Raw genomic sequence first — 23,900 nt, 5'->3', positions numbered from 1 at the left:
TTTCAAGGTTCATCCACATTGTAATGTCAGCGCTTCATTTCTTTTATGGCCAAGAAATATTCCATTGTATGGATCTAGGCTTTTTAGATTGGGTCTTCCTGCATCTCCCCACAAAGACATACACATGTCCCCTGCCCAAAGCAAAAGGATTCCTGTGACAACAGTACTTGGTCTACAGCAGGCACTCCATAAATGCTGATTGGATAAAGGAATGAATGGTACGTTCTAGCTGAGGCTAGTATAGACAGCTCTGGGGATATAAGATACCTGGGATCCTGATGAGTGAGTCTCTTAGCAGCTGTGCGACCCAGGGATCTTCCTATCCTCTCTGAGTCTCAGTTTCCTCTCTTAAATAGGATAAAACAGTAACCGTACCCTAAACTGCTTCAAGTGTGAGCGCTGGAAAGTCAAGGCTTGGATTGAAATCTCAGCTCTGCTCTCACTCTCCACGTGACCTTGGGAGCGACTTTGTCTCCCTGGGGCTCAGTTTCCCCACCTGTAATATGGGGCAGGCCCCACCATCGGGGTCTGGGGACATTTAACGTGGCTCTTGGGGGGAAGTGAACGGGCGTGGGGCGGGAAAATCAAGTGCGGTCTTCTCTTAGGTGGAGTGAGCGGTCGAAGGCGTGTTGAGGGAATTTTAGGCAGTGGGAGTCCCCTCGCTCCCACAGCCGAAGGCCTCGGCTGGCAGAGGCGCATGCGCATAGCAGCCCCGTGTCCCCTTTATAAGCGCTGAGGCGGCGCTGGGGCCAGCCGAGCGCAGGGCGCAGGGGCTGGACCCGACGCCCGCAAGAGAGGAGCGGGAGCGGAGCCGAGCGTCCTTTGTGCCGGGCGACCGCCCCAGAATGCGTCCGAGCTAGGAGCCAGGTGGGGGTCTGTCGCGGGGAGGCAGCAGCTTTGGGGGAGAAGTCCTCGGGGCTAGACATAGAGCCCGGGATTGGGGGAGCTGGGATCAAAGAGATACCCCCAGACTGGGGAGGGGACTGCCAGGGGGAGGGGAGCCCCAGGATGAGGAGGGAACGTAAACTGGGAGGGGGCCTTGGGAATGTCAGGGGCACTTGGATTCGGGGATAAGGTTTGGGGAATGCAGATATCAGCCCACGGTGGGGAAGGGGCTGGCTGGAGGTAGGTCTCAGAATCGAGGAGGAGGCACTGGGAACCTGGGCCAGGGGAGGGGCACCCTGAGTTTAGAGAGAAAAGGGGGACACCTAGGTGCCGTGTGGGGACACCAAGACAGGGTACCCCAATGTCTGAGCTGAGACACCCCAGGATTTTAAGTGAGGATTCCCAATTTGCAGATGAACAGAGGATGCCAGGCTGGACTACAGCTAAAGTGGTCCCCACATCAGCTTGAGCCCAATGGAAGGGGGTTTGGGCTAAGAGTGAATGGCCACAGGCGCCTTATGGTCTCCCTGTCCCTTTGGCCCTGGCTCTATCACCACATTCTGACTTAGGAAGGAGACTCTGGGGGTTCTATCCCAAGGTGGTCCTTGTTGTTCTCTCAGACCTGGAGTTGGGGTGCTGTCCTTTCTCCCAGGGAGCACACTGAGTCTCCCAGGTGAATGCTGGGTTGGAGTAATGCAGTTATGCATCCCCAGGACCTGTGAGGGGCACCAGTCCAAAGAGGGGGCTGCCACAAGCACCTCCACATCTGATTATGTTCTCACAGTGAGACACAGACCTGTGCCTCACCCCTTCAGTTCCATCTGTCTGTATGGGTGCATGTGAAAGTCCTGGCTTGGTTTGGAGGCACAGGCTCTGGGAAGTGGGGGACTGGAACCTCCAGCCTGGCCATGAGTGACCCCCATCCCTGCATACAGGGCTTTGTTCCTCTCAACAGCATTAAAGGGAGACAGCCAGGCCCAGGAAAGGGTTGGTGCTGGGCCCCAGCAGGGGACTTGGGGGAAGGGCAGGGAGGGAGGGGTAGCAGACCATGGGACCCCAGAACCCAGTAGCCTCGCTGGCTTCTGGGCATTCCCAAATGGAAGATGCCTCCACCCAAGGAAGTGGAGGCTTTGTGTCTACTCTGTGCTGGGAGAGGGTGTGTGCCCATAGCGGTGTCTGGGTCCTCTGTGAATCTGTGACCAAGGTTGTGTCTTTGTTAGGAAACTTGTGCCAGGGGCTGTGTCACCAGGTGTCAAAATGATGTGTGCCCATCAGTTACCAAGGCCACATTTATCCAGCCCGGTCTGTGCCAGGGGCTGGTATCGCCATGTGTGAGTGTGTGTGAGTAGCTGTCTGACAGTATGGCCTCATCAAAGGGTTTATGTGGGGAGCCTGAGACTGTGGGTGTGTGTCTTTGTGCAGAAGACGTGCTGCCTGCCTTGTAAGTGCCCATATTGTCTCTTTGTTAATGCCACTGTGAATCTCTGCGTGTGTGTGTATATCTCCCAGGCTCTGAGTCTGGGGTGTGTGGCCGTGTGTGTGTCTGTCCCATGTGTACAGCAAGGGTCTTCTCCATGTGATTGGCAGAGTGGACCCTGGGTGTGAGATGGGGTCTGTGTACAGAGTGCTAACAGGGAGATGTTGGCAGGGGTTTCAGGTCTCCAAGCGGGCAGCCTGGGATGATTTACTGAGACGGCTTCCTTTCTGCTCCGAGGAGTTCCACACTTGCGCCCAGGCACACATATGCCTTGACTCCCAGGCAAGAGATACACACATGTGCTCATAGCCCCTGCTAAGAGGCACTCATACCCACACATCCAGAGACCACAGAGGGTCCCCCTACACTCCACCCAGTACACAGATCTGCTTCAGACCTGTGCACACATCCACACACCACAGGGCACAACCTCACAGACATCCTTGCCTTAACACAAAACCCTGATACACACCCAGGCACAAACACACAAAAATGCCTGCTGGCAAACTCATTCTCATTCAGGGTCCATTGAGATAGGAGGTGGGCATGAGGGAGGGGGACACACACACACACACACACACACACACACCCTCTCTTGTCTATCTGCCCCTCCCCCATACCACTCTCCGCAGGCCCCTACTTGCATATGCATGAGGCTCATGCTTTATTCATGAGGGGACTAGCCCCAGACAGCTGTGTAAATGCTCACCTCTGGCAGCCCTAGGGAAGAGGTATTTTGAGAGAAGGGATGTGGGTGTGTGAGGGTGCAAGTGGAGGGGACTGAGTGTGTGGGGGAGAGCACGTGTGGGTGGAGGGGGTGCACCTGAAACTGTGTCACCATGTTGGACTTCCTCTGTATATTTGCGTGTGTACATGAGGCTTTGTGCACATAAAGCTGTTTTTAAACTTAACATTTCTAGGACTTAACACATTTTGGATTATTTCCTCCTCACAATAACCCCATGAGGTACATGCTTGGTGATCCTCATTTTACAGGTGGGGAAACTGAGGCAAAAAATGATGAAGCAGCCTGCCTAGGGTCATGTAACGTGTAGGGAGTAGAGGCAGGGCTTGAAGCCCACTCATCTGGATGTAGTCTGAGCTCTTAACCATATAGCGTGTGGGGGTGTGTGTGGAAATTCTGGGAACTTGCCCCCTCCTAAGGCCCTACTGATACAGCTCAGAGTCCTGCCCCACCCTCTGTTACCCAGCCAGACAGTCCCAGTGCCTGGCCTCTACCCTGCTGTGCAGCCCTAAGAAAACCGTTAGCCCTCTCTGAGCCCTGAGGAGCTGTGTTTAGGCAAGGAGACCAAGTGGGTACTGCTGCTGCCTTGCTGCCCGAGTTCAGCACCACGGACAGGTCACAGGCTGGCCTCCCAGTAGGGGCCTCAGGGAGCTGGGTACCCACATTCGGGAGGAGGCCAGTTGGCCCCACAACACTCCTCCCTTTCTAGACTCCACCCACACTCCCCTCTCAAGGCTACTCTTTTATGGCGAGGAGGGTGCAAGGGCTGGATTTGCAGGTGACATTCTAACTTTCCATCTGCTCTCACCTCCTGAGCCCTGGTGAGGTGGGTCCCCTCCCCAAGGTTTTTAGAATGTGAGGTTAGAGAGAGCACTGCTGTGTCCCAGTGCCTGGAATGGGCCTTGCTTACAGTTGGCGCTCAATATTGTCCACTTTATGCCTATGGCCACAACCCTTGTAGAAGGCTGGACCCACAGCTAGAGTTTCTCTGTGGACCTAGGAGACATCTTTCCCAGGCAGTGTGAAGTTGGGGGGAGAGTGGGATGGGTGGAGCTGACGCCCCTTCCTCCAGTTAGGACTTGGCAGTGCCTCAAAAATCCCAGAAACCAAGAATAGAATCTTGTCGCCAACCAAATCCTGGAATTGAAGCTGAGAATCGTGTCATTCAGCAAACCCAAATTGAAGGTTGGCTTGGAGGCTAGCCTGCTGCCAGAACTGGGGACCCTGGGCAGACTGGGACTGGTTGCTACCCTCTAGGACCCACACCCCAGTCTGAAGGGGAAGGCCAACTTGAAAAACAAGATTTTGATCTTGCCTCTATTAAGGTCAATAATAATAACAGCTGAAATTTATTCCTTTGTGCCAGGCAGTTCTAAGCATTTTATATGTATTGACTGTATTAACTCATCTGTTCCTTTCAACTACCTGATGTTATCCCCATCTGACCTACGAAGAAACTGAGACACAGGAAAGCTAAGCTACCTGCCCAAGGTCACACAGCAAAGAACAGATTGAGATAACCCCAGGTTTTGATTCACTCCAGCACCCATACTTCTGACCACGAGACATCGCTGCTGGGATTCTGAAGTCATTCTGAGTTTAAATCCTGGCTCCACCCTTGCTTGTTGCCTGTGTAACCTTGAGTGACACACTGGTCTCTCTGAGCTCCCGTTTCCAGATTTGTAGAGGGAGGACTTGTTTTTTCCATGCTAACTGTGTTGGAGGGTTGTGCTCACTCCCCTCTTTCTCTCCATCTTGATCCAGGTCCAGGATGGAGGCCACATCTGTCTGGGCCTCAGGCCTCCTGGTGCTCCAGATGCTGCTTTTGGTGGCTGGGGAACAGGGTGAGTTGGCTTGGTGGGGTGGGAGAGGTTGGGGTCTGGGGGCTGGACAAGATGGGGCAGCTTTTTAACTCAAGAGCCTTCTGCTGGTTCCCTGGCTTGGTGTGGAGGATAAAATGAGAATAGATGAAAAAGGTCTTTGAACAGTCAAAAGCGAATGAGACACCTGAGAGGTTATTTTTAGCCATTGCCAGAGGAGGCTGGAGGTTCCTGCCTCTCATCATTTTGCTATGATGAGAGAGGAGGAGGGATTGAGGGAGGCGGGGAGGGGTGAGGGAGAGAGAAGGAAGAATGAGAATAATGCAGATTGATTAGTGATGCCTGCCATGGATAAGGCTATAGAAATAAAGGTGTGTGTACCTCTCCCTGGCATCTCCTCAGTGGTGGTCAAATGCCCAGGCTTTAGAAATGCCTCTTGATTTACTCTGTGGTCACAGGTAAGTACAGTGATCTCTCTGAGCCTCAGTTTTCTCAACCCCTCAAAAAGAGAATGACACATGGCTATTTCTGCAGATGGTTATAAACATCAGACAAGCTGCTTGCTATCTATAAAGTGCCTATTATGTAGAAGGTATTTCACAAACACCACTTCCCTTCCAATTGCTCTCACTTAACTTCTGGGGAAACCACGGCTCAGAGGACAGTGACTTTCTCATGGTCATATAGTGAGTCAGTGACAGAATCACTGGCCTCTGGGATCTGACTCTGAGTAGAGGCAGAACTAAGAAGGGATTTGGCCCCATTCCTCCTCTTCTGCTCAAATTGGAGTGCAGATCACAGATCTGTGCACTGCATCATGATGTCGTATAGGCAACCTACCCTTTCTGGCCTCAGTCTCCTTACCTATAAAGTGAGGGAAATAGTCTCTGCTAGCTGTTGCCTCTGAGTCAGGCCTCTCTCCACCTTCCCCATCCCAGATACACAGGACACCACTGCTGCTTCCACCACTGCCATGGAGAAGGAGCTCCACATGCAGAAGGTGGGGTCTGGGTCAGTGCGGGCTGCGCTGGCAGAGCTGGTGGCCCTGCCCTGTCTCTTCACTCTGCAGCCACAGCCAGGTGCAGCCCGAGAAGCCCCTCGGATCAAGTGGACCAAGGTGCGGACTGCGTCAGGCCAGTGGCAGGACTTGCCCATCCTGGTGGCCAAGGACAACATGGTTCGAGTGGCCAAGGGCTGGCAAGGACGCGTGTCCCTGCCCACCTACCCCCGGCACCGAGCCAATGCCACGCTACTACTGGGGCCACTGAGGGCCAGTGACTCCGGGCTCTACCGCTGCCAGGTGGTGAGGGGCATCGAGGATGAGCAGGACCTGGTGTCCTTGGAGGTGACAGGTCAGTTGGGGGCAGGGCATAGGCCAAAGCTGGGAGGGAGAGGGGCTGAGCCTGCAGCCCACCCACCCACACTGAATGTCACCCTAGAAATCACTCCTTCAACAGTGATTCCCTTTCAAGTCTTCTGATGAAGTCACAAAGAAAGTTACTACCCCTTCTTTAACACCTCTCTCTTTTAGCTAAGAGCAAGCAGCCTCTGGCTCAGTCTCTTGTGGACCACAGGATTCCACAGGATTTCGTAACCTTGTTTTAAGTCCATTTCATGGTTACCTACTTTTACAGAAGGGAAAGAATATTTGCTTTCTGTTTAAAATTTGTTTTTTAAAAAGTTAGGTTCTTTTAAAAACTTAATTGAAAAAATATATTAAGTAAATAATAGTCCTCAAATACCTGTTTAACCAATTCCTGTATTAAATTCTTGCTGTTGAAATATACAGTGTAGTTTCTGTTTTCCTAACTGATCAAGGCGAACAAGGCAAAAAAAAATTTAAATTGTTATTTTAATAATTAGATTAATAAAAATTCATTTATTTTATTAAATATTTATTTTATTTAATTATTAACTAGAACAGGGCATGGCACATAGTATATGGCCAACAGATATTTGAGGAATGACCCAGTGAATGGATTGTTGTGTGGAAAACATCCTGTGAACTCCTGCTGGGAAGTAAATGTCCCTTAACCTCTGTTGGCCATGGGCAAGTCCCTGCAGCCCTGTCTCGGGGCACAGTCTTCCCCTACCCAATAGTATTTCACTGCATATTTTATAGTCAATCAGTCATCCCCTTTCCAAGGCCTCACTTCTCAAAACCAATAAACTTCAAAGAAAACTGGTAAGTGGTGAAGGAAGGGATTTCTACCTCTGGGTTTGTTCAATTCATTAATTCAGCAAAACAGTAATTGAGTACCTACCTAGTCCTGGGGACATAGTCATGACTGAGACATAGCTGCTGCTTTCCCAGAGCTCTTAATTTGATAAAATGGAGCAAAATGTTTCATTACCTTGTCTTACTCAGCCATTTCTTTCAATCCTAAATCAGAATTTGAGTCACAGTAAGCCTTTTATTAATGCTTCATGTCCTTATATGTCACTTCCTCCAGGAAGCCTTCTGTGACTCCATTCTTAGGCTAGGCAAGAACCACATTTGATCTCCCATTGCTGCTAGTGTTTCCCCTATCAATACGCATGTACTCAATTCCTAAAAGGCAGAGTCTCTTTCTCACTCTTCTCCATGCCTTTCACCTCCAGGGCCTAACCCTGGGCACAGAAGAGTGCTACCTTTAGAGTCAGAACTTCCTTGATATGAATTCTGGCTTCACCTCAAACTGGCTGTATGGCCTGACCATGTCCCTCAACCTCTCTGAGTTTTAGTTTCCTTCTCTGGAAATGGGGATAATCATAAAGTTGTAGAATTTCAATGAGGTAAGACTTATAAATGCTTTTTATGTAGTAAATATTTGACAAATTCTAGCCCTTTGTGGCCACTGTTATTAGTTTCCTCATCTGTAAAATGGGGGCATATCAGCCTCACTCCCCACCACTACCCTAGCACCGGGCCTGGTGCTGAATGTATGGAGGTGGTACAGGGCAGTGTAGGACATCAGGTCTATTACGATCAGACTGAAGGGTGGAAAGCATTCTGCAGAAGGTCTGTTATTGAAGATTCTAGCATAAGCCAGCCCCCTATCCTGGATGTTTCTCTACAGGTGTCGTGTTCCACTACCGGGCAGCCCAGGATCGATACGCGCTGACCTTCGTTGAGGCCCAGGAGGCCTGCCGTCTCAGCTCTGCCACCATTGCAGCCCCACGGCACCTACAGGCTGCCTTTGAGGATGGCTTTGACAACTGTGATGCTGGGTGGCTCTCTGACCGCACTGTTCGGTGAGGGGGTACACAGGGTAGAGAGATGGAGAACTAGCCCCTGGGGAAAGATGGTTCGCGGGGCAGGGAAGGGGGGGCCCAGGAGCACACATCCTTGTCTTGTCAGGTATCCTATCACCCAGTCCCGCCCTGGTTGCTATGGTGACCGTAGCAGCCTTCCAGGGGTGAGGAGCTATGGGAGGCGCGACCCACGGGAACTCTACGATGTGTATTGCTTTGCCCGTGAACTGGGGGGTAAGTCTGGGGTGGCAGGAATACCCGCTTCCCTGAGCACTTGTTACTTTCCCCAACCCCCATTCTTCCTAAGTTTCATCTTTCTCTAAAACTGCAGCCAAAACCTGAGCCTAGCCCCTTCCCTGATGTTTCCTCCCCTCCTTGAGCCCCTCTCCTTCCATGAGCCCCTTCCCTTTCTCTGCGCCTCCTCCCTCTCTGAGGCCCTGTCCCCTTCTCTGAGTCTCTTCCCCACCCTTGGTTCCCTTTCCTCCTTCTGATTCCCCCTCCTCCTCTCCCACTCACCGAGCCTCACCTTCTCTCTGAAGCCCGGGTTACTTCATTTTTAAAAAGAAGCTAAAGCCACCTCTTCGGTCCTGTCGCGGCTATTGGGAGTGGGGCCAGCTTCCGGGACTCCGGGGCAGGGTCCCCCAGGCCACCCTGACCTCGCTCGTGCCTTCCCGCACCTTCCCGCAGGCGAGGTCTTCTACGTGGGCCCGGCCCGTCGCCTGACCCTGGCCGGTGCGCGTGCCCAGTGCCGCCGCCAGGGCGCCGCGCTGGCCTCGGTGGGGCAGCTGCACCTAGCCTGGCACGAGGGCCTGGACCAGTGCGACCCGGGATGGCTGGCCGACGGCAGCGTGCGCTATCCGATCCAGACGCCGCGCCGGCGCTGCGGCGGCCCCGCTCCCGGCGTGCGTACCGTCTACCGCTTCGCCAACCGCACCGGATTCCCTGCGCCCGCAGCGCGCTTCGACGCCTACTGTTTCCGAGGTGCGTGGGAGGCCACGCCCGGGGGAGTGCGTCCCTGGTGGCCACGCCCAAGGGCTCGCACCTCAGTAAAGACCACAGCCCCGGGAGCTTTGCTCTCCAGTGGAGGCGGACCCCTGGCAGGGGAGGGACGCATGGAAATCGCTCCGCAGTAAGCCACGGCCCGTGGAGTAGGCCCCGTCTCTGAGCAGGCTTTTTCCTGGAGCCCCGCCCTGGGTAAAGGACCGGGCCCCAAGCTCTGGCGAGAAGTCCTGTTTAGGGGGTGAGCCGTAAGTCCTGAGGTCCCTGAAAGACTCGTCCCTTGATGGAGTGTATCCTACCAGGAACGGTGCCCATAAGACCTGAGTAGGAAGTGGTATCTCTAAGCTAAGTCCCCTGAGCCTGGCCACATCCCCAGGGACAGGACCAGGAATGACCCTCGCCTTTGTGGTAGGGCCACAGGCTCAGAAGCTGCAAAACTCAGCTCTGAGGAATTAAGTCTTCTATGTAAGGGGAAAAAAAAATCTCTTAGTAAGAAAGCCACGCCCAGTTGCTGCTTTCTCTCTCGAGGAGGAACCATAGCCCGCGTCTCATTGCCCCCAGGAGAGTTGACCATTGTCTGAGCTTCACCCACAAGCCAAGCTGTCTTTTACTGTAACTCTGACATTAACAGTAGGCCCAAGCCTAAACAATGGGGGTGATAACTTTGCCTCCCCTGGGGGATCCCAGAAACCACCCAGAGAGACAGAGGGGCACAAAGAGACAGAGATACACAGCATGCTGGAATGTGGGTAGAGTTCAGGCAGAACTTTCCAGCCAGCCCCTGAGCCTAACACAACCTCTTCTGCTTTCTCCCACAGCTCATCACCCTACACCACAACTTGGAGACCCAGAGACCCCCTCGTCTGGGGATGAGGGGGAGATTCTGTCAGCAGAAGGGCCCCCAGCCAGAGAACTGGAGCCTAGCCTACGGGAGGAGGAGGTGGTTACCCCTGACTCCCAAGAGCCTCTGGTGTCCAGTGGGGAAGAAGAGCCTCTGATCTTGGCAGAGAAGCAGGAATCTCGAGAGACCCCCAGCCCTACCCTTGGCCTTGGGGGCCCCACACTAGCCTCAAGGCCTGCCCTAGAGGCTGAGGAAGTGTGGTCCAGCACAGTGGCCCCCCACCCCAGCAGTGTGGAGACAGGCACTTCAGAGGCAACCCCAGCTGAACCCATGCCCAAGAGGAAGGGGCGCTTTAAAGGGTTGAATGGGCGCCACTTTCAACAGCAGGAATCCCAGCAAGGGCTGGAGGGGCAGCTCGAGGCCAGCGCCCAGCCCCCCACCCCAGAGGCTGCTGGAAATCACGTGGAGCCTCCCCTGGCCACCGGAGCCACAGACACCTCAGGGAGTGGCCAGAGCCAAAACCCTTGGGCCATACTGACCAATGAGGTGGATGTGCCTGGAGCTGGTGAGTGGGGTCCAAGGGGGAGGTGGAACTTGAGTGGGGGTCTGAAAAGGCCAAGGGGAGGGGCCTCAGAAGCCCTCTCTTGGGACTAAACCAAGGAGACACTCAACAGAAGGAGCTGCTGAGAGATAATTATAATTACTGTTGTTGATATTGTTGCAGGTTCCCCTGGTGGCAGGAGCCCCCCAGAGCCCTGGCTGTGGCCCCCAACCGTGGTCCCACCCAGCATCCCAGGCCCCAGCAGGGCTGTTGGCCTGGGGCTAGAGGAAGCCAAGAGCCCCAGTGTGAGGCTAGCCGCTCCCAACCTGCCCTGGTCCTCCTCGGAGGCCAAAGCCCAGGCTCCCAGCCCCTCAAAGGGTCCCAGCACTGCCCCCTGGGAAGCATCCCCCACGGTCACTTCCCTAGACTTCCCCGTCATGGCGATGCTTCGTGCCCCCAAACTGTGGCTGCTACCGCACCCTACACCCTTCCCCACCCAGGCCAGTGGGGTCAAGGGGCATAGTGAGGCCATGGCTACTGCCCCATCCTCCACAGTCTCAGAGACTCAGGCCAGTCCCCAGAACCCCATCATTCCAGAGGTATATTCCTTGCCCCCCTCCTTGGACCTGACAAGACAAGGTGGAGAGGCCATGTTCCTGACATTTGGTGGCCACAGAGCAGGAAGTCCCACTGCCTCCTCACAGGTAGCCACAGACATACGAGCTGGAGCCAGTCCTAACTCCCCCAGGGCAGACTTTGGAGAAATTGGAGGGCCCAGCCCCACTGGGCTCAGCAGAGCTGAACACCCCAGATCCAGCCCACAGGCTTCTCTGGATAGAAATGTAACAATACATTTCACCCCCATGGAGATGGCCACTGAGCCCATGGGAGTAAGAGGAATCTCAGAGTCTGAGTCTGGGGTCTTTAGCACAGCAGAGAGCCCTAATTCTAGCTCGCAGGCCACCGTGGACGAGGCACAGGGCACATGGCCATCACTGCACAGCAAAGGGCTGGGCCCCCGCCTCCCCTCTGCACCCTCAAGGGGCTCTGGAGTCTCCTTGATGCCTGGGGTTACTCCAAGTTTGGAATCTTGGGCTGCTACAGATAGAGGAGCCACAGTGGGTCCCACAGATTCCATGGCCACACTGGACCCCAGGGATGCTGGTGGGATTTGGGAACCTAGATCCCGCATTGTTGCAATAGCTGAAAACCCCACCTTGAGCCCTCTAGTGTCTGTGGATACAAGTGTGGTGATGTCCCTCATGTCCCTAGGCCAGGGGGACAAGGTTGGGGTCCTGGCCACATCTACAATGGCCTCCTCCAGCTCCCAAGCCCACCCAGAGCCAGAGGGTCAGATGGTGACCCAGGGAACACTGGGAGCCTTGGCCCCTCCATACGAGGGCAGCCCCCCGTGGGAGTCTGCTCTTCCTCCTTGGACACCTGTGGCAGCCAGCACAGATGAGCCTGTGTCAGTGTCCTCGGGGGAGCCTACAGTGCGGTGGGACTCCCCCAGCACCCTGCTGCCTGCCCCCCAGGTCCTGGACGAGTTTGAGGTGGAGGTCCTGGCGGGGAGTGCCGGTGTGGAAGAGGCAGCGAGTGGAGAGGAGCCGGCCCTGCCAGGGACCCCTGCGAATGGCAGTGCAGAGCAGAGTGAGTTCAAAGCTCGTGGCCTCATCCCACCCACTATGGTCAGGACTTGGAGACCAGGGGCCAGATCAGGGAGGAAGGGTTCTTCCTGGGGGGCCTGGGAAGGTTTCTATCAGGAGACGATGTTGGCAGTGGGAACTCGTCAGGCAGGTTGAATTGCGGAAAGGGTATTCTTGGCAGAGGCACCAGCCTGGGCAAAGGCAGGAGGTCAAATTGATGTATTTTGAGGCACAGTGAAAGATAGGAGAATGATGAGGTGTTGGGTGGAGTTTGATTTTGGTTTAATTGACAACTCATGTTCATGGCCACACTGAACCCAGACAGACAGTGCTGTGCAGTGCTGGGGGCTGGACTTCAGCAATGCCCAGATCTGGGAAAGACAGGGTTGGACACAGACACCATCCAGGTGGGGCCAGATGGAGGAGACATAGCACGAAGGGCTTCCTGGAGAGTGGGAATTGCAGCTGAAATTCAGTGGTGCAGACCATGTGGAACCTCAAGCAACAGGGAAAGTGGGCACTGGGAAGGGATGGGAGTGGGAACCATCACCCCCATGTTACAGACAGCAAACTGAGACTCAGGAAGGAACGTCATGACCAGCTAGTCAGTGGCCAGATTTCAGTGGGAACCCAAGTCTGCATAAGCCTTAGCTGCCCTGTACCCAGTAGAGTCTAGAAAAAGCTACTGCCCTGTTCTCCTGGGGCCAGGTCTGCCCATAGCTTACCTGCAAATCCCAGCCCTTTATTTAGGTCCTGCATATTGAGCTGTTTGGTTTTTTTTTTTGTTTGTTTGGTCAAGTAAGCTTAAAAAGAAAAAAAGCAGCAGCTAATTAATAGGCACTTTTTCTGAGTCGCAAAACACTCTCATTAACACAATTGGTTTTACACTTGCTCCCTTTTTTGAAGGCAAAGTGTTGTAGATGGAAATAGCGAATGTGGGGTTTCATCGCCCACCCTGTCACCTCTGGGCTGGATTTTCTTTTCTTAGATGCTCAGGAGGCAGGCAGATCCCAGACATGGGTGCACGCATTGATAAAGGTGATGCTTATCCGTGACCGCTTGTGTTCTTGCCTTGTTCAAGTACCTTACTGGAATTATGTTGGTTAATCCTTGTAACATCCTTGTAGAACAAGTTCTAGGATGATTCTCACTTCAGGATGGAGAGACTGAGGCACAGGGAGGTCAAGTGACTTGTGCTGAGTCATGCAGCTGGGACTGTCAAGGATAAGTTTTGAATCCAGGCTGACTGACAACATAATCTGTTTCAACCACTAGGCTGTACAACATCTATTTCATGGTGTAAAAAAAGTACCTGAGGTCTTGGGAGGGGGTGAGCTCACCCTGGAGGGAGCAGAGAAGAGACTGTCTGTGGGGGATGGGCAGCGGGAAGGCAGCTCAATGCCCAAGGAACTAGAGAAGGGGGGTCAGAGAGGTGGGAGGGAGACTATACCAAGGAGTTAGACAGAAAGTACATTTGCCGGAGCCCCCAGAACCATGGCTGGGCTTTTCTTTGACTTTGCTGGAGTCTTGGCTCCTGACTGAAGCCAGGCAGCCGGGTTGGAGGTAGGCAGCACTAGGAGGGAGACCGGAGACCTACCCACCCACCACCACTCACAGCAGAAATGCTAATGAAGCCAAAAATAAATGCAGCACCAGTGAGAGACTGAGTCACCACCGCCAGTCTGTGGGCAGGTGTCAGCAGCTTGGGGCACCTGGCAAGGCTCACGCATTCCTGTGCCCTGCAGCCCCACTTACGTGCACACACACGTGCTGGGGCTGCACCATGGACAGAAACAGTCACAACAGCACAGCTGCAGGCCTCTTTGGCCACCCGTGGGGGCACATGCCACTGTCCCAGGGACAGGCATCAGCCGCTGCAGAAAGCCACTGGCTACCTTCATTCAGTTAGCAAGTAATTATTGAGTGCCTACTGTGGTCCAGGCCCCATGGTGAGACCAAGTCCCTTGTTCTCTGGAAGCTGACATTCTAGAGCAGCACTCTAGAACCATTGTGGAGCTACCCTGTCTAATGCTGAAGCAACCAGCCACCCGTGGCTACTGAGCCCTTGAAAAGTGGCTAGTGAGACTCAGGAACTGCATTTGTACTTTTATTCCCTTTTAATTAATATAAACATAAATAGCCATAAGTGACTGCCATGTGGAAGGAACGTCACACCACAGACACAACAATGAAGTCTACGGCCATGCCACCCGATCCCGTCTGATCTTGGAAGCTAAGAAGGGTGGTGCCTGGTTAGTACTTGGATGGGAGACCACCTAGGAAGACCAGATGCTGTAGGTGTAAAAAATAAAAAAATAAGGGATTGTAAATTGACAAGGTCCTTGCAATCTGTGAGGTCAACCAAGGGTTGCCTCGCCTAAAAACAAAACAAAACAAAAAACAATGATCCTAATATATAACTAAATGATACTGAAGGTTAGAAGAGACAAGTGAAGCAAGGGGTGGGGTTGGTGCCAGTGGGTGGTTTCCAGTTCTGAAAGGGGGTCAGAAAGGCCTCTTTACCTAGCCAGATGAAATTCGAGCAAGACTGAAGGAGGTGAAGGAGGAGTCATGCAGAGATCTGGAGGAAGAGTGTACCAGGCAGAGGAAACAGCCCATGCAAAGGCTCTAGGCTGGGTGGTCTCCAGCCTAGAGCCTGGGAGAGACAGATCAAGAGACCCTGCCTGGCCTATATTAAGAACAGCAAAGCCAGTGTGGTTGGAACAAAGTGAGCCAGGGAGCATACAGGAGGTGGGGCAGGGAGATGTTGGGAAGATTGCACAGGGCCCTTTGGGCTATGGTGAGGACTTTGGCTTTTCCTCTGAGGACAATGGGGAGCCATGGAGGGATCTAGGCAGAGGAGGGGCATGACATGACTCCGGTTTACACAGGCTCCGTCTGGTAGCTATGGGGAGAACAGCTTGTGGAGGGTAAGGACCAAGGCCAGGAGACCAAGGAGTTGATGACCACCACAGTTTCTTGTGAGGCCCCAGGCCAAGCCAAACAGAAACAAATTCTAGGTTCTAAGGGCTCAAGAGAGGGCCTTAAACTGGGCTTTTGGAGCCCTGTAGGCCAGTCTTGGCTCTTGTATCATCCCACTGTGTGGCTTTGAGCCAGGCCCTTCCCTTCTCTGGGCCTCAGGTCTATTGTCTGGGAGTGGAAGGGTTGGACGCTGCCCTAACAAGGGAAGGGGGTTGGCTGGAATAGGATGGGGTCTCTCGATCTGTCTCTCCCAGGCTCTAGGCTGGACCACCCACCAAGTCATCTAGGCCCCCAAGATGGGGGAGGAGAGACCTTCCTGCCTCTAGGAAAACCGAGGTGATGGGAGAAATGATTGAGGAGGGGGACAGAGACTCACATTCCTAAATGCTCCCTGGGTACCTAATCCATACTTGAGCAATGCTAAGACCCCTCAAGAGGCCACGGGCTGATATACAGAGCCGGACATGGCATTATGGTCAGGACTGGGAGAAAGAGATGAACCACTTTTATTTCCATTTTATAGATGCAGCAACTGAAATTCAGGAAAGTAATTTGCCCAGGATCCTCTAGTGAGTGCCAGAGCCAGGGATTGAACTAACCTTTCTGAGTTGAAAGCCTATGGTTATAAGTGCTATAATCTACCATCTCTCCACAATATAACCACTGAAATTACATCAAAGAGGTTGAGACACCAGATGAAGGAGGTGATGATTTCCACTCTTCCTCATGCTGCTAATACCCCACCTAGAATCTTATGTCCATTTCTGTGCTCCAAATTGTGAGAAATACAATGACCAGCAGGGTATGTTCAGAAGAGTGGGACAAGTCAAGGAGAGCACTTAAACCTGTGTTCTAGAAGACTTCCTAAGAGAAGCTTTGGGAAGCCTATTTCAGTTCAATCTGAGGAAGGACTGCCACAGGCAGGGCAGCCTGCAGATGCTTTGGCGCAGTTCCTGGAAGGAGTAAGCTCTTTGTCACAGGGGCACATGAGAAGAAGTTGGTGACCACCTATTGGGAAGTTATAGAGGGGACTCCACAGAAAAGGGTTGGGCCAGAGGGCCTTTGGGAGCCTGAGGAAGGCAGACCTGGTGGCCTGACTGCTTGCCGCACTGCTTGTTCATCCTGCAGGCCCCTCAGATCCCTGTGAGAACAACCCTTGCCTGCACGGGGGCACCTGTCGAGCCAATGGTACCATGTATGGCTGTAGCTGTGACCAAGGCTTCACTGGGGAAAACTGTGAGATTGGTGAGTGCCCTGGACTTGGAATCTGAACCTGGACTTGTCTGACTCCAGAGCCCTGGGGTTTACCCCAGTGGCCATCCCCATGAGAACTCAGGGTTCACAAAATGCCAGCTTCAGATGCTCCATTCCTCACTCCACTCTTCGGATCCACTAAATCAGCCCATTGTCAGCCAGTTGAGCTCTCGGTCCTGGAGGATGGGCTCCGGTGTATTGCCTCCCATTACTACCAGGCAAGAGAAGGGGAGAGGAAGACAAAGGGATGATAAGGCTTAGACTTCTTCCAGCCAACGGCCCCAGGAAATCCTATTCTCTCCTGGGTGGGCAGGGGTATAAGCACCGCCACCAGAACCATTGGGTGCTAGCCCCAAAGCCCAACACAAGAAATATGACAGTTTATGAAATTATAACAATAAATATAAATAACTTCTGAGCCCTGTGCATCATCTCATTGACTTCACAACCACACTGTTAATTACAGAATTATAACAATAAATATAAATGATATAATTTCTTGTGCTCTTCCATTGACTCTCCACTCATTGTGCTCTTCCGTTGACTCTCCACTTGTGCTCTTCCATTGACTCTCCTTTAGAAAGTGCCATTATTATCACCACTTTGCAAAAAAAAGAAACTAAGTCTCAGAGTGGAAGTGACTTGCCTGGCATCATACTTGCCTCAGGCACTGTCTGCACAGGGTTGGTAGAAGAGGAAGTTCCACGGATATCTATCTCTACAAAGAGCTTTGTTATTCTGCACAAGTCCTTGCAAATGCTCTGGAACCCAGTTTTCCTAGGTTCCACATTCCAAAAAGACCCTCCAGCTTCGACATTCTGTGGGTCTTTGGGTGAGAGCATAATCCCCTTGTTCTGGAGTCAGGTGGAATGTTCTGCACACCCTAGCCCTCAGGCAGCCTAGTGACCCCTGGTCTCCTTAATGCTAATTTATGTTAGTCATGTGAGGCTCGTCCCCCCGTGACCTCTAGAGTCATCAGGCTATCTGTGCAGACCACTGCTGCTGCTGCACTCAGGTAGAGGATAGATGGTAGGATTATGACCCCATCTTCTGCCTGTTTCTTGTGGGGATTGGGAGCCAAGGGGAGGCTGGCCTCTGACTAAGCCCCTCCCTCTCCCCTTCCCCTCCAGACATCGACGACTGTGTCTCCAGCCCCTGTGAGAATGGAGGTACCTGCATCGACGAGGTCAATGCTTTCATCTGCCTTTGCCTCCCTAGCTATGGGGGCAGCCTCTGCGAGAAAGGTGAGCCCAGACTCCGGAAATAGGAGTGGGGGTGGGTGCTGGGCCACAGGCTCCCACACATGCTGCAGGTCTCTGTCTCTGGTTTCGTGACTGTGAGTCCAACAGAAGGCAAACATTTTTTGAGATAAAATTCACATAACATAGAATTAACCTTTTTAGAGTGTACCATTCAAAGGCATTTAGTACATTCACAATGCTGTGCAGCTACCACCTCTAGCAAGTTTCAAGGCATTTCCATCACCCCAGAAGGAGACCCTGTTCCCATTACTAGTCACTCTTCATTCTCTATTTACCTAGCCCCTGGCAACCACTAATCTGCTTTCTGTCTCTATGGATTTGCCTGTTCTGGACATTTCGTGTAAATGGAATCACACATTATGTGTCTTTTTGTGTCTGGCTGCTTTCACTCAGCATCATATTTTTGAGGTTCATCCATGCTATAGCATGTGTCAATGCTTCATTCCTTTTTATGGCTGAATAATATTTTATTGTATGGATGGGCCACATTTTGTTTATCGATTCGTTACTTGATGGATATTTGGGTTGTTTTCCCCTTGTGGCTAATGTGAATAGTGCCATTATGAACATTCATTTACAAGTTTGTTTGTTTTTAACACCTGTTTCCTATTATTTCCCCCTCTCCCATTCTTTTTGGTTTATACCTAGGAGTGGCTGGGCTATATGTTAATTCTCTGTTTAACTTTTTGAGGAACCACCAGACTGTTTTCCACACCATTTTACATTCCCACAAGCAGTGCACAAGAGTTCCAATTTCTCCATATCCTCACCAACACTTGTTTTTTTCCTTTTTTAAAATTATAGCCATCTTAGTTGGTATGAGGTGGTATCTCATTATGGTTTTGATTTGCATTTCCTTATGACTAATGATGTTGACAATCTTTTCATGTGCTTCCTGGCCATTTATATATCTTTTGGGGAGAAATATCTATACGAGCCCTTTACCAGGAGAGAAATTTTAGGCCTTTTCAACCCATTTCCTGAGTTCCCAGGTCCACACCAAGGGTGTGGCCCCACAGTTCAGAGAAGGAGACATCAGAAGTGGGACAAGAGTGGACGGTTGTAATGATCTTCCATTTGAATCTTTTCCTGCAACAAAGAAAAGAAGTAAATATGGAAGGGGGAGGAGGACAGACCCAGGGAGAGGGGTGACCTACCCCCACAGTGACCTTGGATGGGCCCTCTCTCTGGTGGGCTGGCCAAAGCCAGCCTTCCTCAAACTCCTTTCCCACCTCCCAGACACAGAGGGCTGTGACCACAGCTGGCACAAGTTCCAGGGCCACTGCTACCGGTACTTTGCCCATCGGCGGGCATGGGAGGATGCCGAGAGGGACTGCCGTCGCCGAGCCGGTCACCTGACCAGCATTCACTCACCTGAGGAACACAGCTTCATTAACAGTAGGGACTCTGGGGTGGGCAGAGGTGGCCCTGCAGTCCTTTTGCCAAGGTAGTCCCCTGGGATCCTGCAGATGCTGCCTTTCTGAAGCTGTGTTCATTAGTGCAAGCCTTGGCCGCCTAATAATCCCTGTGTCTGTTTATTCATTTGTTAATTCATACATTCACTTCATTCATTCATTCGTCATATATTTGCTGAGAGATTGGTCTGTGCCAGGCACTGGAACACAGCAGTGAGTGAGATTGAGATGCACATTGTCCTGTCCTCAGGGAATGACATTCTTGTGGGAGATATAGGGAAAGAAGTAAATATGTAATTAAATAATTCTATACTATAATTTGGCTGGTCCTAAATATAGTGATGACAAATAAAATGGCCAGGGGGTAGAGAGCAATGAGGAAGCATCTATGATGTGTAGGATGAAATGAGGAAGAGCTGTACAGAGACCTAGGAAAAGAGTGTTGTATTAAGTGTGGCATTTATTGATTCATTATCCCTTCTGCTGGCTGTTCATCTATTCATTTATTCATGCCCCTCCCCCCACGTCCTGTCTCCTATTAATTCTTTCATTTGTTCATTCCCTGGTTCACTCCTTTCTTTTGCCTGGCTATAGTCAGAAACTCTCCTTTTCCACTCCCTCTGTCCTCAGTGACTGATTGGCTCATTGGGTCTCACCATCACCCTGTCCAGAGTCACCCAAAGGCTCTCCTGTCCCTTACGCTCTCATTTCTGCAAAGATCTGACATGTTGCTGTTTATTCCTTCCTCTGGCCATTTGTTTAAGCCAGAAATCTTGGCAAGGCTAGCACCTAATTCCAGCCCTTTCTGTGCCCCACCCCCACTCCCCAGGTAAGAGGGCAGCCAGAGTCTCCTCCTGCTGGGGAATGAGGAGACCTAGCCTCCAGCCCTTGCCCAGGCTGAGGGTAGGGCTGGAGTCCCTCCCATAACCCCCTGCATCTGGCTTCTACCGGAGACTGGGGAGGATCTCTGGGTACTCCCCTCACTTCAACCTCCATCTCCTTTCCCCTCCAGCCCACCTCTAGGCTGGGGAAGGGGCTGGGTCCTCCCCTCCTGGGTCCTCCCACGCCCACCATCCAGCCTCCAACTGGTCCCCTAGGCTGGGGGAGGGGCTCGCACTCTGCCTTCACAACCCCCCACCCTGCAGGCTTTGGGCGTGAAAACACATGGATTGGCCTGAACGACAGGATTGTGGAGAGGGATTTCCAGTGGACGGACAACACGGGACTGGTGAGTTGCAGGAGCTTGGGTCTCTGCTGCCAGGCTGCTGATTAGGATCCCATCTAGTATCCTAATATGAGTGAGCCACATGGCCTGGTCCTCTGGCCTCACTTTACCCTCTTATGCAAATCAGCCCTCAGAGGTCTGAAGTGGGCAAAGGAGCTTCATCACTGCCCCAAATCACCCTACTTCCCAGCCCTGTAGAGGACCCATCCACCTAGTGGCCGAGGCTACAAACCCAGGGCTGAGGCCTAAGGACCCCTTTGCTCACACTGCCTGGTCCTCCAACTGTGGGCTCTGAGATAGTCCCATTTCCCTACATCTCCCTGCCTGCTCAGTCTCCATTATTACATACTGGGACCCCTGCAGCAACCCCCGTACTCACACACACAAACACACACACTCGCTACCTACATTCCTGCCCTTCCACCTGGCAGCCATGGGGACTTTTTAAAAGTAAGGTGAAATTCACATAATATAAAATTAATCAACATCCAAAACTAATATAAAATAATATTGAATGTCAATTGTAATTGAAAAATAAATAATTAAAACAGATAAATAAAAATAATAAAATTAATCACTTTAAAGTGTATAATTCAGTGGCATTTAATTCATTCACAAAATTGTGCAACCACTACCTCTATCTAGTTCCAGAATATTTTCATTATCCCAGAGGGAAACCTTATACAGGGTACCATTTAAAAACTATATATCGGATCAAGATTCTCCCTGCTTCAAGCCCTATCACACTCCCCATAGTTCTCAAGATAAAAGACTCACCTCCTCCTGCTGTGCAAAAACAGTCTGATGGTTCCTCAAAAAGTTAAACATAGAATTAGCACATGACCCAGCAATTCCACTCCTAGGTATGTTCCCAAAAGAAGTGAAAGCAGGGACTCAGATACTGGTGCACACATGTTCACAGCAGCACTAGTCACAGTTGCCAAAAGGAACAACCCTAATGTCCATCAATAGATGAACGGATACACAAAATGTACTCCTGCCATACAAGGAATACAATGAAAAAAGAATGAGGCACAGATACATCCCACAATGTGGATGAAACTTGAAAACATGATGTTCAGTGAAACATGCCAGACATAAAAGGAACCACTGTATGATTCCATTTATATGAAATGTCCATAACGGGCAAATCCATACAGACAGAAAGTAGATTAGTGGTTGCCAGGGGCTGGGAGAGGGGAAATTGGAGTGGAAATTGTCAATGGGGACAGAGTTTTGGCTCAGTGTGATGAAAAAGTTCTGGGAACAGACAGTGCTGATGGTTGCACAACATTGTGGATCTAATTAATGCCAATGAACTAGACACTTAAAAATGGTTAAAATGGTAAATTTTATGTTATATGCATTTTACTATAGTTGAAAAAACATCCACTTCCTCTCCTCTACCACAAGATCTGGCCCCCGACCATATCCCAATTCCATCAAGCACCTCCAACCACACTGGCCTCTATTCCGTTCCTCAAACAGGACAAATTCAGTCCTGCCTCTGGGCTTTTGCACTAGCTGATCCCTCTGCTTGGAACTCTGTTTCCTGCCTGCATCATTCCTATCCTTGAGTCTTCAACTCTCCTGTCGCCTCTTCAGAGAAGCCCTCCTGAACTTCCAGGCTGAGATTACATTTTGCTCAACTATTTAACAATTGGAAGTAGACTGTCAGGGAGCAAGACAGGAGTTGGGGGCACCAGGGAGGAGGGCACTGCAGCCTCCCAGCCAGTGGAGGGGTGACTCGGACTGCAGTGGCGGTCACCCTCAGGGCAGGCAGAACAGTGCCCATTATAGAGGTGGAAACACTGAGTCCCTAAGAGTTTGAGTGGTCTGGCCAGGGGAGCCCCACATGGACAGTGCCAGAGACTGGGCCAGAATGCCAGTCCCCTGAGCATCCCCTGCTCCCTATTCCTGCAGCAATATGAGAACTGGCGAGAGAACCAGCCAGACAATTTCTTCGCTGGCGGGGAGGATTGTGTGGTGATGGTGGCACATGAGAGTGGGCGCTGGAACGACGTTCCCTGCAACTACAACCTCCCCTATGTCTGTAAGAAGGGCACAGGTATGCTGCCACCCTCCCCACTTTCCCTCCTGTGGCTCACATTCATGGGTTTATTGTTTGATTTAAGTTTGTAAATGGAAGAGTCAACCCCACCTAATTTTTATTCTCAGGCACTGTGGGAGAGTGCCTGTTTTTTTCCACCCTTGCCAATTCTGTGAATGCTCAAACGTTTTGTTCTTTTTAATCTAAGTGGTGAAAAAATAGTGTCTCAGTGTTATCGTACTTTGTACATCTTCAGGGATGAGAACGACCAATTGTTCATATGTTGATAAGCTGTTCATATGTTGATAAGCTATTCATATGTATTCATTTTTGTATGACCTGTCAGTTCATGTCTTTTGCCTAATTTTCTGTCAGCTTGTTGGTCTTATTGATTTGTAAGAGCTCTTTACATATTAAAGAAACATTTACACGCATTCTCTTGTCCACCTTTCTCTTATACTTTTGTTCATTCTTGCTTCTGTTTCTTTGCCAATTCTCATGTCCTCTTTTCCTTTAATTTGCTCAGATTATTCTTGCTTCCTATTTCCTTCATTCCCATCATGCATAAAAATTAGGGGTGGGATGTGTTCAGGAAATTCCTGCTCCTAAGGGGCTCCTGGTCTAGGGGGAAGAGATAGACATGTCTAGCTATATGAGGTTGCAGCTGGGCAAAGGGCGGGACCTAGATGGGTGTGTCGTTTCCAATCAGAGAAGAAACCAGCTCAGCCCCTGTTGCGGCCACTTTCCTAACTGAAGCTTCCTCCGCTCCCAGTACTGTGTGGTCCCCCTCCAGCAGTGGAGAATGCTTTGCCTGTTGGTGCCCGCAAAGCCAAGTATAACGTCCATGCTACTGTACGCTACCAGTGTGACGAAGGATTTTCCCAGCACCATGTGGCCACCATCCGGTGCCAGAGCAATGGCAAGTGGGACCGGCCCCAAATCGTCTGCACCAAACGTAAGTGACTGCTCCTAGACACCCCAACACAAATTTCCAGCTATTTGTAGTCTCCAATTAAAATATCTTATGACTACACACATTGATCTGGCTGAACATTTGCCTGATAATACAGCCTTGCAGGTAAGTGAGAACTTATCAGCCTACCTGGTGTTTCCTCCATTTCCGCTCCCACCCAAAGAGGCCCACTGTGTCAAGCCACCTGCCTCTCAACACCTTTTGCCACTTCCCTGTCCTCCTTCACTTCCTTGTAGCCAGACGGTCCCATCGGATGCGGCGACATCATCACCACCAACACCACCACCAACGCCGCCACCACAAATCACGCAAGGAGCGCAGAAAACACAAGAAACACCCAGCAGAGGACTGGGAAAAGGAAGAAGGGAATTTCTGCTGAAGAACCAGGCAAAAGAAAGCACAACCCCTTTCCCACGTCTCCTCTGGAGCCTTCGCTTGGGGAGACAGAGCCCAGAGAGAACCAAGAGGGTCTAGATACCCCTGAGCCCCAAACTCCCCCCTACATAATCCTTTGTAAAAAGCTCCTCTCTCCTCTTTCTTACATACACAGG

General features: G+C 51.5%; 1 protein-coding gene across 1 annotated transcript; it reads left to right on the top strand.

Moving 5' to 3' along the window:
• The first annotated feature begins 822 nt into the window (after nucleotides 1-822).
• NCAN (neurocan) lies at nucleotides 823-23,900 on the top strand. Its single transcript, XM_011366714.2, has 16 exons — nucleotides 823-867; nucleotides 4,872-4,951; nucleotides 5,866-6,279; nucleotides 7,987-8,161; nucleotides 8,268-8,395; nucleotides 8,849-9,142; nucleotides 9,979-10,566; nucleotides 10,726-11,208; nucleotides 11,272-12,192; nucleotides 16,299-16,415; nucleotides 17,555-17,668; nucleotides 18,926-19,084; nucleotides 20,247-20,329; nucleotides 22,250-22,394; nucleotides 23,149-23,331; nucleotides 23,586-23,900. Exons 2-16 carry the CDS (start codon nucleotides 4,879-4,881, stop codon nucleotides 23,726-23,728), a joined length of 4,020 nt encoding a protein of 1,339 aa, XP_011365016.1. The 5' UTR covers nucleotides 823-867; nucleotides 4,872-4,878; the 3' UTR covers nucleotides 23,729-23,900.

The sequence above is a fragment of the Pteropus vampyrus genome, unplaced genomic scaffold (assembly GCF_000151845.1).
Source record: "Pteropus vampyrus isolate Shadow unplaced genomic scaffold, Pvam_2.0 Scaffold126, whole genome shotgun sequence".
In the NCBI taxonomy this organism is placed as follows: Eukaryota; Metazoa; Chordata; class Mammalia; order Chiroptera; family Pteropodidae; genus Pteropus; species Pteropus vampyrus.
This window is presented reverse-complemented; position numbering and strand designations above follow the sequence as displayed.

Excerpts from the sequence above, each read along its gene's own strand:
- NCAN (XM_011366714.2), top strand. The coding sequence starts at position 4,879 with ATGGAGGCCACATCTGTCTGGGCCTCAGGCCTCCTGGTGCTCCAGATG. Across the intron at positions 6,280-7,986 it reads GGTGTCCTTGGAGGTGACAG|GTGTCGTGTTCCACTACCGG; the intron begins GTCAGTTGGGGG and ends GTTTCTCTACAG. Across the intron at positions 10,567-10,725 it reads GGTGGATGTGCCTGGAGCTG|GTTCCCCTGGTGGCAGGAGC; the intron begins GTGAGTGGGGTC and ends ATATTGTTGCAG.